Source organism: Lonchura striata, chromosome 14 (genome assembly GCF_050655825.1).
Source record: "Lonchura striata isolate lonStrDom1 chromosome 14, ASM5065582v1, whole genome shotgun sequence".
In the NCBI taxonomy this organism is placed as follows: Eukaryota; Metazoa; Chordata; class Aves; order Passeriformes; family Estrildidae; genus Lonchura; species Lonchura striata.
The window spans coordinates 14701616-14715403 of NC_140716.1; the positions used below are offsets into that span (position 1 = coordinate 14701616).

Below are 13788 nucleotides of genomic sequence, written 5' to 3' on the forward strand. Positions count from 1 at the left end.
TAAGGGATTTGCCAAGAGTGCCATCTCCCACACAGCGCTGCTTGGTTACCACGAGCTACACCCAGTGCAAAGCACTGTTAAAAAATTAAACCGCAATAATTAACATAAATCGTATCATTTCAAAACACGCCAAAGTGAAAACAGGCGGCTTTAACGAGATTCCCTGAGCTGAAACGACGCGGACACAGCCTGCCCCGGCAGACACAGCATTCACTGCGTTCCCTACGGGCGGGGGAGCCCTGCCCGTGCAGGGCTGTGCCTCCCCCGGCAGCGGGGACGCCTCCCCGGCGGGGACCGGCGGGCTCAGCCCTGCATCCCCGCTGCCCCGGCCCGGCCCCGCCGCGCTCACTGCGGAGGTCGCGGAACGACATGGCCGGCACCGCCGCTCCCAGCAAGGCGCTACGGCGGCGCGGCGCGGCCAAACCCCGCGGGAAGCGAAGCGTGCGGCGGGGCCGCACAGCGAGGCGTGGAACGGCGCGATAAACTGGGGGAGGATTTTAAACTGGCTAAAGTCAGCGACCGATCGGCACCTCGGCAACCCGACCAGCGCGCTGAGTGCCATGTCCAGGCTTTCCTTCAACACTTCCCGCCACAGGGAATCCACCACAGCCCTTTCTTAAATCGCATCACCCCTTCGGGGAACAATGTTTTCCTAGTGTCTAAGATAAAGCTGGCGTGGCACACTTAAGGCTGTGTCTTCTTGTCCTGTTCCTTGTCCTCTGTGGGCTGTGCACCCTCCTGGCACGGAGGCACCGAGAGTGAGGAGGTGTCCGCGTCCCCCTCAGCTCCTCTTCTGCCGGCTGAGCCCCCGCAGCTCCCTCAGCCTCCCCACACGGGACCTGAGCTCCACACCTGACGGAATCTGTGCTATTGATGATTCCCAGACTGTAGAAAGTCTCTGTCTTTCTGCCCCGCTGCCAAAGCAGAAGCCATAATTGGTCTGTGCTGGTTTCAAGGTTGTTTATTCTGTTTATCTCTAACATGTTCTGCTGCCCTGCCCAGCTCTGTCCTGCAGGGCAGCGTGTGGGGCTCTGCCCTCAGTGGGATGTTACAAACATTAAATACCAGAAACTCCCTGTGCTGGATTTACAATAATGTGCCAATATCTATTATCTACGTTGAACAGCGTGTCCCCAGCCTGAACCAACAGAAAAATGCCAACACCACAGTGAAACATGGAGGGCATGAAGAAGGAGAAAAAGGACAAGGCACACCCAATTTCCTCCATCTTGTCCCCTTTGGACCCCTAATCTAGAATCTTAAAATTTTACTTTTGCACCTGTGCCACACTTAATTATTACTTGTATCAAACACTCAGAGCTTGTAATTCATCCTGTAAGATTGAAAACTCTTTTCCATGGACAGAGATCACAGCCAGTGTCTCTGGAGGCTCTGTCCAGGGGGTTCCTGAGCCCTGCCAGGGTCCCAGGGAGCCAGAGGGAAGCCCTGGGTTCCCACACACCCTTCCCCAGCTCCCTTCCCTTCACCCGCTCAGCCCCTCGATGTCCCCCACAGCTGAGGGGCCCACAGCTGCACACAGCACTGGAGCTGTGGCCTCCCCAGCGCCCAGCACAGGGCCACAAGCCCTGCCGGGCTGCTCCCTGCCCGGCCGCCATGCCTCTGCCCCGGCAGGGCCAGTGTCACCCGGGACAGCCGGGGCGGAACGGCGGCAGCGCCGTGTCACGGCTGTGTGCCCTGTGCTGGGGACACCCCCGGTGTTACAGATGGGTATTCTCCGTTCAGTCAGAGGGAAAGGAGAGTTTCTAACCAGGCTTTGGGTGGTCTGGCGATTGGTGATTACAAATGAGGAATGGATATCATGCATGCTAAAAGAAGTGTTGTTAAGGCTCAAGGTTCTTTTCGTGTGGTGTGTGACTCTGTTGTAGGTTGTTTTTGGACCCCTTTTGGTTCTCCCTTTAATCCTCTCCTCTGCCCTCTCTGTTGTTACCCTGGTGGCTGGGGTTGTCAGAGATATGTGGGAAGGGCATGTGCAGGTGTCCCTTGCATGAGGCAGCCAGGAATAGTGGAAGCTTGTCACTGCGGGGACTTGGCATGACAACACCTCAACTCCAGTCCAGCTGCAAGAAGGTCTCCAGCAACGCACAGCAAGGAAGAGTTGACTGGAAGACTTTCGGAGGGGCCGGGGATATGTAATGAAAATCTTTGATTATGTATTTCGCTGATGCAACACCAGGGGTGTGAAAGGCAGAGCTGCCATTTTATGGATGAGCCTCTGGTGGTCGGCCATGCTCCAACACTGTCGTATTTGCTTTGTGAAATTTTTACTTGTTCTTAATAAAACTTTTATAACTTGTTCCCACTTGGGGTCTGAGTTGTTTATAACACCTGAGCTCAGCTGGAATGGGGTTTGTGACTGTCACAATCCCCTTGTGTGGGGTGTCGTGATGGTTCGTTAACTGATCCCAAAAATGCAAAAAGGGAAGAGGCAGGGGACCATCAGTTTAATCACAACAAATGCACCTTTATTTAGGTACTGACAGCAAATGCGATAGAGGGGACAGAAAAGGGAAATAAAGAACAGAGAGAAAGGAGGGAAAGGGGAATATAGCTACACCGTCCAAGACGAGATCCTCAATGGTCCAGCCACATGGATTTGTTGTCGTCCCTGGGGGTGCACCGGAGTCTTCCCAAAAAGTTACAGTTTATATAGTCTTTAGCCAAAGTGAGTGGCATCTGGCCAGAAGGTGGGCAAGATTGATGGGCCATTGTGTGGAGCTCGTTGATCTGTGAAGCAGGGGCGGGCATACAGGGACAGGGACAAGCCACTGCTTTGTCACAGCCTGTTTGAATTCTGTAGAAGCACAGCAAGCACACCTGCAAACAGTCACTGGGCAAGCGTCCACATCCACCTCGGCCAGGCCAGAGCTCCTGCCAGGGTCTTCAGGGTCCTTGTGATGGTCGTGAGACAAATGCAGGAAACTTTGGACCGTCTCTCACCCCACCCCGTGACTCACAATCGTCGTAAGGGAGAGCTCCATCCGTAGCACTGTTCTGAAGTCTTCAGGACTCATCAAGGTGGTAGTAGCATATTCCAGAAAACAGAGACAGAAAGTTAGACAGAAAAAAGAAAAGGAGGAAAAAGATAAGGGAAAGAAATAAGGAAAAAGGAAAACAAAAACCAATAATCAATTCTCCAATTAAAAATATACATTCAATTTCTTATTAAAAACAAATAATCAATTTTGATTTTAAAAAATACAGCACAATCAAAAATCTTATCACGAGGGCCAATTGCCTATTTTAATGCTCAAATAATTCACCTTCTGTCAATAACCCTGGGAGTGTCTACAGTAAATGGGGTATTGACCAAATTGTGTGCATTCATTATAGATCATCATTTTCCAATTCATGATGTATAGGATTGCCGACAGTAAAGTTGCAAACACAAAAATTTGAATGATTTTTAGTATTCACCACTACATTTTCTACAAGTACTACATCACAAGCAGTTCTAAAACATGCACAACCATTGCCAATATATACAAGGACTGTTTCAGAAGTCTCATTGGGATGAATTTCAAAGTCGCAAATATTCTGTTCTGTGTCTAAACAAATGTCTTGGGCCATAATTGCATTACTTACACAAATAAATCCCTGTTGTTCCCAGACAATACAAGATTCTAAATTAACAATTTATCAATTTTCCCCAATTTGATGGGCCCATCCTCTATGCTTGAAAGGATAGAGGATAGCTCCATCATGATTCCGCCCTAATGCAATGATAGGAAATACTGTGTACACTGAAGCGTTCCTTTTGGTAAATACAAAGGCTGTGGCTGTGTTTGTGCTAGGGTCACAGGTAAAATTCACTAAATTCCACCAGCATTGGAAATCTCTTTCAAAGTCAGTGGCACTGCCCCAAACCATTTTCTGAATTTCAGTAGGGGAAGTGCCTTCTTCACCTTCTCTTATAATTGAGGCAACAACTGACTGCATCCACAGGTGTGCCTGGACACAGCTGAGAGCCGAAGAGACATTGTTTTGTGTAGCACTGAGTGCATCAATTACCAATTTGTGATCATTTACATTTACCTTTTCCCAATTTGGTAATATATTTGATAGCAACCACTGCTGAGTTCCCAAAGCTGATAAGGATGACTGTAGTGGTTGTTGTAATTTTGCCAAATCTCTAGTGGTGGTAGCCAATTTGTTCATTAATACCTCTGAATCAATACTGTTTAAGATTCCCAATCCTGTTCCCACAACACTGGTTATGTCTCTTAGCATCTGCCTTTTAAAAGAGTTCTACTGTCACAACCAGGTCATTCAACCCTGAAAAAGTTTGCAAAAAAGGTGAACAAGCTGGCTGAATTTCTGAGACATTATTTGGCATCAGCAATTTGACTTGTTTAAGAGACCATGCCGGATTAAACAATATTTGTTGTTGACCTGTTTTCCTGATTATATATGGTCCAATTTCAAAAATTTTCGGGCTAAGCATAACCAGTGGTTGGGTCATAGGGGTCACAACGTTAACATCAAGTCCTCCCCAGTATGTAAATCAATACTTTAAACTTAAAAGAAAGCACCTCAATATTTTTGGACCAAAGACAAACCACTTCTACAGTTTGTGTTAATGTGAAATTGTGCCAACAATCCTGTACGCTTGGGTGCGTACAAACTTTTTAGTACTTAAAGAGATCCTTTCACTTTTTCTGCATGCTATCACAATTATTTCAGACCACGACCACTCAGCTGGTTTTTGGCCATGGGATTATGGTAGGATGCAGAAAAGTATCACCAGTTTTATCATGGATTAGGTGGTCTTCACGTCCCTCGGAGTTCTTCTGAAAAAGTAAACACAACAGAATCCTGCCAGCGAGAGGCAGAAAAGGTTAGAATGATGGAATTATCCAGGTGTATTTATCCAGTGCTCTTTCCCTAGAGCATCAGAGGCTTCCCATGCATATTTATTCAGAGAGGTTTTTAGCACAACTTGTACTAGCCCCATAGTAAGGGAGGTCCACCAGAACAGGTTGTCCAAGGTATGATGTTGGATTATCAGGATCATTTAGTACACAGCAGAGGAGTCAGTGTAGATACAGACAAGAGAGGCGTTCTGTGCTTCTCGTTGGAAAACATTCCAAACAGCTCTCAGCTCCCCAACCCAAGCACTGCTTTCTCCCTCAGTAATAATTAGTTCACCAGGGGAAATGTGGGGGGCTGCTGCCCTGTGTCTCCACACCTTCCCCTCTCGTTTGGCAGAGGCATCAGCGAACCAAGAGCTTGCTGATTGTTCAGGGGAGAAAGAAGGGGCTGCTTTGAGTACAGAGGCAGTTTTGTCATGGCTGCTATCCAAGCTCTCAGTTTCTTGGATCACTAAAGTTTTTACAGCTCCTTCTGTCATTGAGAAGATGTTGCAATAATGTTCAATCTGAGCATACCACTTTCTACCTGAGGCCCTCTGGGCCACCCCGTCAGGAGGGGGGGCCCAGTAGTGACTGTCTTAATAACATTAAAAGGACCTCTCAATACCATTGTCTGTTGTTGTGCAATTTTTCCCACTTCTATGAGAGCTAAGATAACCACAAACAATCCTTTTTCCCAGGCAGTGTATCTTTTCTCAGCATCTTTGAAACCACGGGAATAAAAACCAACAGGCCTTGTCAGACCCTCAGGACGCCGCTGCCATGTGTGTACTGACAACCCTGGGGCAGCAAATCCCCATTCCACCTGGAAAGGATCTGTGGGATGGATAGGGCCATGTGCTCGATGAGCTGTTGCTTCAAAAATCAGCAATTGCAATGCTTCCTCCTGAGGAGTCCAATCTCATTTCACCCCCTTCCTCAGCAAATCATAAAGGGGCCTGGCAATAACTGAAAAATCTGGAATGTGTTTCTCCAAAACACTAGTAATCCTAAAGCCTGTTGAAGATCTTTCCTAGAGTGAGGCATTTTAATGTGATCTAAAGAGGTTAAGGTATCATGTGGAATACATGTCATGCCTCCTTTCCACCAAATTCCCAAAAACTTCACTTCCTGAGAAGGCTTTTGAATTTTCTCTGAGGGAATTTTTAAGTCAAGGCTTTCTAAATGGGAGATTATCTTTTGCTGGGTATCCCCCACTACCTGTATTTCATACTACAAGAATATCATCAATGTATTGATAAACAGCTACATTGTCAGGTTTGGGTTATTTTTTCTAATTCTTTGGCTAAAGCATGGGGGGCTAAAGTGGTGGAGTTCTTGTACCCTTGGGGAAGTCTGGAGAAGGTGTATTGCTGACCTTCCCATGTGAAAGCAAAGCGGTCCATGTCTTCTGGCTGTATAGGTATCACGAAAAACATGTCTTTGACATTTATACTTGCCATGATTGTATGCACCTTTTCTTGAATTGATGTTATTAATTCAGCTAGATTTGGTACCACTGCTGCAAGAGCATCTGTGTTGGCATAAAGCCTGCGAAAATCAACTGTCAGCCTCCACATCCCATTGGGTTTCTGAACTGGCCATACAGGTGAATTGAAAGCAGAATGGGTATTGACTATTACTGCTTGATCTCACAAATCCTCTATGACCAGTTTGATACCCTCTCTGGCACCAGAAGGAAGAGGGTATTTTTTTACATTAGTAGTTTTGCTGAATGGTAGGGAGGGTGCAGCTTGGAGCAGTCTAATGTTAAGGTGTGGTATACTGAAAAAGTACAAAAATCCCTCAGAATCTTCCCACTGCCTCCCAGTGAGAACATCCATCCCTAGCAAATTGTTTGGAATGTCCCCAGTTACCATTTTGACAACTAACTGATTTTCCTCCCCAGGGAGTATGAGTTTTACTAGAGCCACATTCATAATTTCTGTAGTTCCTAATGCATTCAAAACATAACATTGTTTTCTAATTGGGAAAATTCCACATTTCTGGGCAGCTGTATTTGTTAATGCAGAAATCTGAGCTCCGGTATCAACTACGAAAGTAATAAGTGCCCTTTTAGGGCCAACTATTGCTGTAATTAATATGTCCCCAGTTTTGTGATTTCTAGTGATCATTCTTAAAAATAACCAGTCCCCACCTCCCCACTCACCTTTGAGAGACAAAGTTTTTAGTTTCCCTGATGCTGAAGCTGTTTTGGCTCAATTCCCGAAATTTTTGAAAGGGATTGTTTAGGCTCCATGCCCAGACCCTGTGCAAGGGACAGCTTTGGTTCACTGCCAAGTACCTGTACAGGTGGTTGCTTTGGCTCAAGAAGGGGTGCTCTGGCTTGTACAGTGGGGTATTTTGATACAATGGATCTGGGACAGTGCCAATTAGAAACGATTTTCTTCAGTTTGTCAAGTGGCAAGCCATCCATAACGTTTTTCGGGACACCCTTTTTTATCCCCAGTGACCACCAAAACTGACGGTTAGAGATTCGCTTGTCCTTTTCAGGTTTTACATTAGGAGAAGCAATGTGTCCAACACCCTTTGGGTTTTCTGGTTTTTCTGATTTTCCTTCTGGGAGCTTTACAGGTCCATATTTTCTACTGTAATTAATCAACTCATCTGCCACTTCACTCCATGTCCAAATTTTATGTTTACTGGTAGGAGTAGAAAAATGCGATTGTGCACTTGGTGGCTTAGAAGGAGTAACATAGGGTGTGAACCCAGGATCAGTGGAAACAGAGGGGTCGTTTTGGTTATTAAGAAATCTATCCAGTCTTTCTGCAGGAGAAATTGCTGCTATGGTTTTTTGAATGTGAATCGCCCTAGGTTTGAGTGATTCTGGGAGACTCCGAATTAAAGGAGTCATCATTTCAGGCTTTACTGGTAATTGCATTGGTGATTCACAGCCTGTAGTTAATTTTCTTTCATGTATCATTTGCAAGCAGGCAGCTTTGTGAATGTTTTCCAGGAGCTGGTCGGGGGTACCAAGTATGGCCAAAGGTTCTCCCTTTAAAAACACCCCATGTCCCCAGTATTCACTGCCTTCTTGTTCTGACAAATTAATTTGATCTCCCCTGGTAAGAGACACTCGGAACACGTACTCTGTCTCAGATTCATGAGGGAGATGCCCATACTCCTTTTTCAATTTAGCCAATTTAGTAGCAGTGTATGGCATTTCTTTCGTGGTTATGTGTGGGTCAAAATCCTCATTATTGATATAGTTATATTCTGTTTTAATTAGAGGTCTCAAGTTAGGACAACAGTGTTCCCCACAATTTTTTCCTAGAGTTAATTCTTTGTGGGGATAAATTTGATTGATGTGGGGAATTTCATTCTCCTTTGTTTCTTTTGGTGTGTCAGTGCACTTTGAATTTTTCATCTGCTCCTCTCTAAGGGCATTTCTTAACAAATGTTTTTCATTCCTTTCTTCATCTAATTGTTTTTGCAAAACTTCAACCAAGTTTTGAAGGGAGTCTATTATTGTTTCTTGCTCACTTCTTTGCTTGAAGCGAGTTTCTACAGCTGCTGTGAGGCAAGCTCCCAAAACTGAACAGAGAATAGTTTTATTTCTGCCCAATTTGAATTTTGTTTCTTGTTGTAAAGAACATACTCTATCAACCACATTCTCCAACTTAAACCAGTTACTTTGTGCCCATTCCTCTTCTCCTGGAGAAGGTTTGGCATCGTGTTTAGCTAGTAGAGCATAAAATCCAACTTTAGCTTTATCATTAAGGTTATTGCTCATTTTGTGAAGGGACCAAAACCACGGCAGGGAGGTACAAACTCAAGTTACACAAACCACACGGCCTTTGCTGTGTCACCGTTCGCTTCCCTGGGTGGGTGAAGAGACAAAATCTGCCTGGGAGGCTCTGCTTAGTTCCTTCAAGTTGTCCCTTCCTTCCCAGACAGTCCAAACACACACAACAATAAAACAACACAATGTCCTGCCTTTTGCACTAAGAGATCTTTAGCAAATTTCTGAAGACAGTGTGGGTGCTTCTTTCACCGAGGCAATGTGCAGTCTGCTGGAAATTCGAATTCCCCTCCCTTGCGATTTAGAACAACTCAGCCTTTTGGGCTGAAGTCTAGGTGCAGCTGGGGAGAAATGTCCTTCCCCTGTTACAGACTACACAGAACCTGCAGCCCTCTGCCTAGACAGAAATCCTGTCTGTGATGCTAATTTTATGTCACAATCCCCTTGTGTGGGGTGTCGTGACGGTTCGTTAACTGATCCCAAAAATGCAAAAAGGCAAGAGGCAAGGGACCATCAGTTTAATCACAACAAATACACCTTTACTTAGGTACCAACAGCAAATGCGATAGATGGAACAGAAAAGGGAAAGAAAGAATTGAGAGAAAAGAGGGAAAGGGGAATATAGCTACCACCATCCGAGATGAGATCCTCAATGGTCCAGCCACATGGATTCGTTGTCGTCCGAGGGGGGTGCACTGAAGTCTTCCCAAAAAGGTACAGTTTATATAATCCTTAGCCAAAGTGAGTGGCATCTGGCCAGAAGGTGGGCAAGATTGATGGGCCATTGTGTGGAGCTCGTTGATCTGTGAAGCAGGGGCGGGCATACAGGGACAGGGACAAGCCACCGCTTTGTCACAGCCTGTTTGAATTCTGTAGAAGCACAGCAAGCACACCTGCAAACAGTCACTGGGCAAGCGTCCACATCCACCTCGGCCAGGCCAGAGCTCCTGCCAGGGTCTTCAGGGTCCTTGTGATGGTCACGAGGCAAATGCAGGAAACTTCGGACTGTCTCTCACAGTGACTCGGGAGGGAGGGCTGGGAGCCATCCCTGGGGATTCTGAGGAACCCCGGCGGTGTGTGAGGTGTGAGGGGAGCCCAGTCTGCACCCGGAGCACACAGACCCAGCGGCCACATCCCGGGGATCCATCCACCCTCCGTGTGCTAGATGGTTAACAATATCATTAACTCTCACAATTAAATGCAAATATCATGTATCTATGTTAAGAAAATTTTATAGATTTATACCCCCTTGCGTTGTTATCAGGGGACAGCCTAGGTTTGGGACATTTGGGAGGGTCTGCTTGTCATTGTGGCAACACCTGACCTCCAATCAATATTTAAAGAAGTAAACTCCACCACTTGACAGTGAAGAATGAGTCGATAGACAAAACTTTGGGAGGGGCAAAAGGATTAAAAGGTGGAACCTCCATTATGTAGGTGAGCACATGGTAGAAAAAAATCCTTTGCTCCTGGCACCGTAGCCTTTTCTCTATTCAGTATTCTGTTGTATTTTTGATAAGGTTTTAATAAGCCTTTCTCAATTTTTGGAAGAGAGTAGCACTTCTCACCCTCCATGTGCTCTGTCGAGCATGACGAGGATCTCTCCGAGGGCAAGAGCCCAGCTTTTGTGTGGCAAAAATAAAACAAAATAAGTCTTCATGAGACTAGAAGCTAAATCTCCTACTGCAGTTTGGGGTATCTGGACCCTGGAATGCACACAAGTGGGTTTGTGTACAAACTTCAAAACATGTAGAGCCTGACACACTTTTGCAGCAGGAATTGCTGCTGGGGCGTCCTGAATACACCTCTTCAGCCACTGTAGATAAGGAGCAAAGTTTACTTGGTTCAATCAAGGCTGGGAAATTTTTATTTTCAGGAGATGAAAAAAAGCTGCTAGAAAGTCAAATAAGGGCAGTCTATATATACAAAGCATATTTCCCTTTGTCATGAAGAAACCATAAGTACAAGACAGAATTCCTAACCCTACTACAATATCTGTTATATATCTTCACAGATCCCTGTGGCCAGGTCTAAATTTCTGTCCTGGATTTCCCTTGGTCCGTAAGCATGAGGGCAAGCTATGGCTTTGCTCATGCCAACATCCCAGCTCACATTTTGTATCCTGTACATCATCCATGACTCAGAACTCTGAAAGTTCTTCAGAAAAAAAAAGTCAATTAATATTTTTATAGGAAATCTGAGAATCCTGCCTCTCAAAATGTTTTACTGATAACTACTACAAATTATGTTTTGTTTTATTACTGTATATATGATATATATAATATATTCCATATTGTAGCAGAGTGCACCAAAAGGCACAGGGAGGGTTTTGGCTTGTCCCACAGGGTGCTCTCAGGACCTTGGAGCACCTGAGGCTGCTCTTGGACATGGCTGAACCTGTGGCAACTGTGCCCAGGTGGCAAACAGGCCAATGGCCCCGGCTTGTGTCAGCCATGGCGTGGCTGGCAGGAGCAGGGCAGGGCTTGTGGCTCTGTGCTGGGCACCGGGGGGGCACAGCTCCAGTGCTGTGTCCAGTCCTGGGCCCTCAGTTGTGGGGGGACATTGAGGGGCTGGAGCTGGTGCAATGAAGGGAAGGGAGCTGGGGAAGGCTGTGGAGCTCATGTCCTGTGTGGAGAGGCTGAGGGAGCCTGGGGGACACTCATCCTGGAGAAGGGGAGGCTCAGAGGGGATGTCCTCACTCTCCTCAACTGTGTGACAGGAGATGGAGCCAGGTGGATGGCAGGCTCTGCTTCCAGGGAACAAGGGACAGGACAAGAAGACATAGTCTTAAATATGCCAGAAGAGGTTTTGTCATATTTAAGGAGGAATTTCTTTCCATAAAGGGTGATATTAGAATGGGGTACTCATGTGTGATGTAGATTCACTGTGGCAGGAGGTGTTCCAGCTAAGCCTGAGTGGGACACTCAGGGCTCTGGTCTGGTTGCCATGGTGGAGCTGGGACCCAGCTGGAGTCACAAATATCACAGGCAACTCTTCCACCCCAATTGATTCCATGGTTCTGTGACATCACAGCCTTTGTGGCCAGCACGGTGGCTGGTGAGTGTCCCCAGCCCGTCCTGTGCACAGAGGCCAGGCAGAAGTGGGCTGGGAAGGACGGGCAGAGCCTGCTGAGGGTGGCAGCACCACGGGCACCAGGGGCTCTCCTGGTGCTGCAGCTCTGGGTGCTGCTGCAGCTCTGGGTGCTGCAGCTCTGGGTGCTGCTGCAGCTCTGGGTGCTGCTGCAGCTCTGGGTGCTGCTGCAGCTCTGGGTGCTGCTGCTCTTGCTGCAGCCACTGCAGCCTCCAGCCCCGGTGCCTGTCTGAGGACATTTTGCAGAGCAGCTCAGAGTTTTTCACTTCAAACTGCCCAAGCTTAGAAAACACACAGACACGGACTCCGTAGTGAGCAATACTCATGCACATGACTGAAAAAACAATCAAAAGCAAGGAAAGAGCAATAAATCCTGAAAGAATAAATAATGAAATGAAATAGTTACATTAGGAAATAGGAGGTGTCTTTAGTGACTGGGTTTCTTATACCAGAAAGCCATGAGACAGCAAACATTGAATAATTCGCCAGTTCAAGAATATGTCAGCAACCCCACTTCTGCAGGGGGATTAAAGAAGGAAGGAAAGGAACCATTCCCCTGCTCTGCTCTGAATTACACTCACTGATGATGAAATACATGGGGAAAGCCACAGCTGTAAAATCAGTAAAATAAATTCCACAGCTGAGGCAAACACTACGCCGAGACTCTAAATAAATAGAATTAATATTTATATAGCATGAAGGTGCTGTTGCAGGTGGGGTGGATGCAGCTTTGAACTGAGCAGGGACCCAGAGAGGAGCAGCCTCTCTAGCAGGCTCTCAGACATTTATCCACAAAGGATAAACTTTTCTCCCTGCCCAACTCCCACTTCCAGCAATTCCCACCTGAAGGAAAACTCACCTCTACTTATTCCCTAGCACATGAACGCACCTCCATGGAAACATCTCCCCATTCTTCAGCCCACACTTGAGGAATTGGGTTTTTTCCTTCCTGTTCATCAGTACAAAAGTGGAAACTTTCTTGGAAAGGAAAGAAAGCTGGCGATTTTGGTGCAGGTTTTGGTGGCCAGGGGAGGAGAGAGGGTCTGCCTGAGGATTGGGCTGAGGGTGAGGAACTTTCTAGAACAAAGGGTCAGGTTTGGGCTGATGGACAGGGCGGAGGGCTGGGCTGCCTTGATGGGCAGGGAAGAATTGGGAAGGTAGGGAGGAAGTTCTTGAGGGACAGTTGGGTAGGTGGGTATAACACAGGGAAAAACCTGGAATAACTCAGGGCGGACACTGGAACTACCATAAAATGACAGAACATTTAACAAATAAACTCACACAACACGCACAACAGGGGTGTTTCTATTTGAGTTGTTTTTTTTTTTTCTTTTGGCTTTTTTGAGGGGGTGTTTCTTGTGGCTTGTTTTGGGGTTTGTTTGTTTGTTTGTTTTATGGTTTTGGGGTTTTTTTTGCTTTGGATTTTTTTTTTTCCAATATATATATATATATTTATTCTTCATGTTCTACCATTCTTTCCCCAGAGGTTTTGGAGGGTTCTTTTTTAGCAGATCTTGGCACACATCTATCACCTATTTCTAAGTCAAATCTTCACATCTTCGTATTACCCTACCTGGCAGATGGACCCAAATAATTTTTCCCCTCTAGTAACAAGTAATAAGGCTTTGTGAGGAGTTGCTGGCCATGAGATTCCCATGGGCCAAGCAGTTACTTGGGATCAGGCTTGCCTGGACCACACTCACCAAGGGTCAGGCTGTTATTTTACAGCACTGGCTTTCCCCAGGGTCATAAACACCAAGGGCTGGAGCCCCTCTCTTTTTGTCTGGGCTGGGCATAAACTGGATGTTGAAACCATGATCAAGAAGCACACAAGTGATTTTTGACCTCATTTCTCTATGTTTTTTAAATTACAAATTAAAAAATAAATTCAAATGAACAGACATTCTTCAGATGCTTCAAGCACAAATATCAAAAAGCACTCATCTGTGCCTGCCCTGTTGGGGGAAAAATGGGTAAAAAGTGTTCAGGCTTCTTTTGCATCCCAGGAAAACCCTCCTGTGAATCTGCTGTACACTTCAATATACTCTTAGTCACCTTTCACCCGCT

General features: G+C 46.2%; 2 protein-coding genes across 4 annotated transcripts in view; both read right to left on the reverse strand.

The window, feature by feature from the left end:
* The window catches only part of IFT38 (intraflagellar transport 38), a 57143-nt gene extending 56747 nt beyond the window's left edge, over positions 1-396 (reverse strand). For all 3 annotated transcript variants that reach the window (XM_021540789.3, XM_021540788.3, XM_085592487.1), the window contains exon 1: positions 350-396. In XM_021540789.3, coding sequence (XP_021396464.2) covers positions 350-371 — 22 coding nt within the window. In that variant the 5' untranslated portion in view covers positions 372-396. The remainder of the gene's footprint in view (positions 1-349) is intronic.
* Positions 397-5452: 5056 nt separating this feature from the next.
* Positions 5453-10102, reverse strand: LOC146766091 (uncharacterized). Its single transcript, XM_085592489.1, has one exon. It carries the CDS (start codon positions 8620-8622, stop codon positions 7057-7059), a length of 1566 nt encoding a protein of 521 aa, XP_085448615.1. The 5' UTR covers positions 8623-10102; the 3' UTR covers positions 5453-7056.
* Positions 10103-13788: the final 3686 nt, after the last annotated feature.

Bases quoted from the DNA above. Each gene is read 5' to 3' on its own strand.
- LOC146766091 (XM_085592489.1), bottom strand. From the start codon at position 8,622: ATGAGCAATAACCTTAATGATAAAGCTAAAGTTGGATTTTATGCTCTA.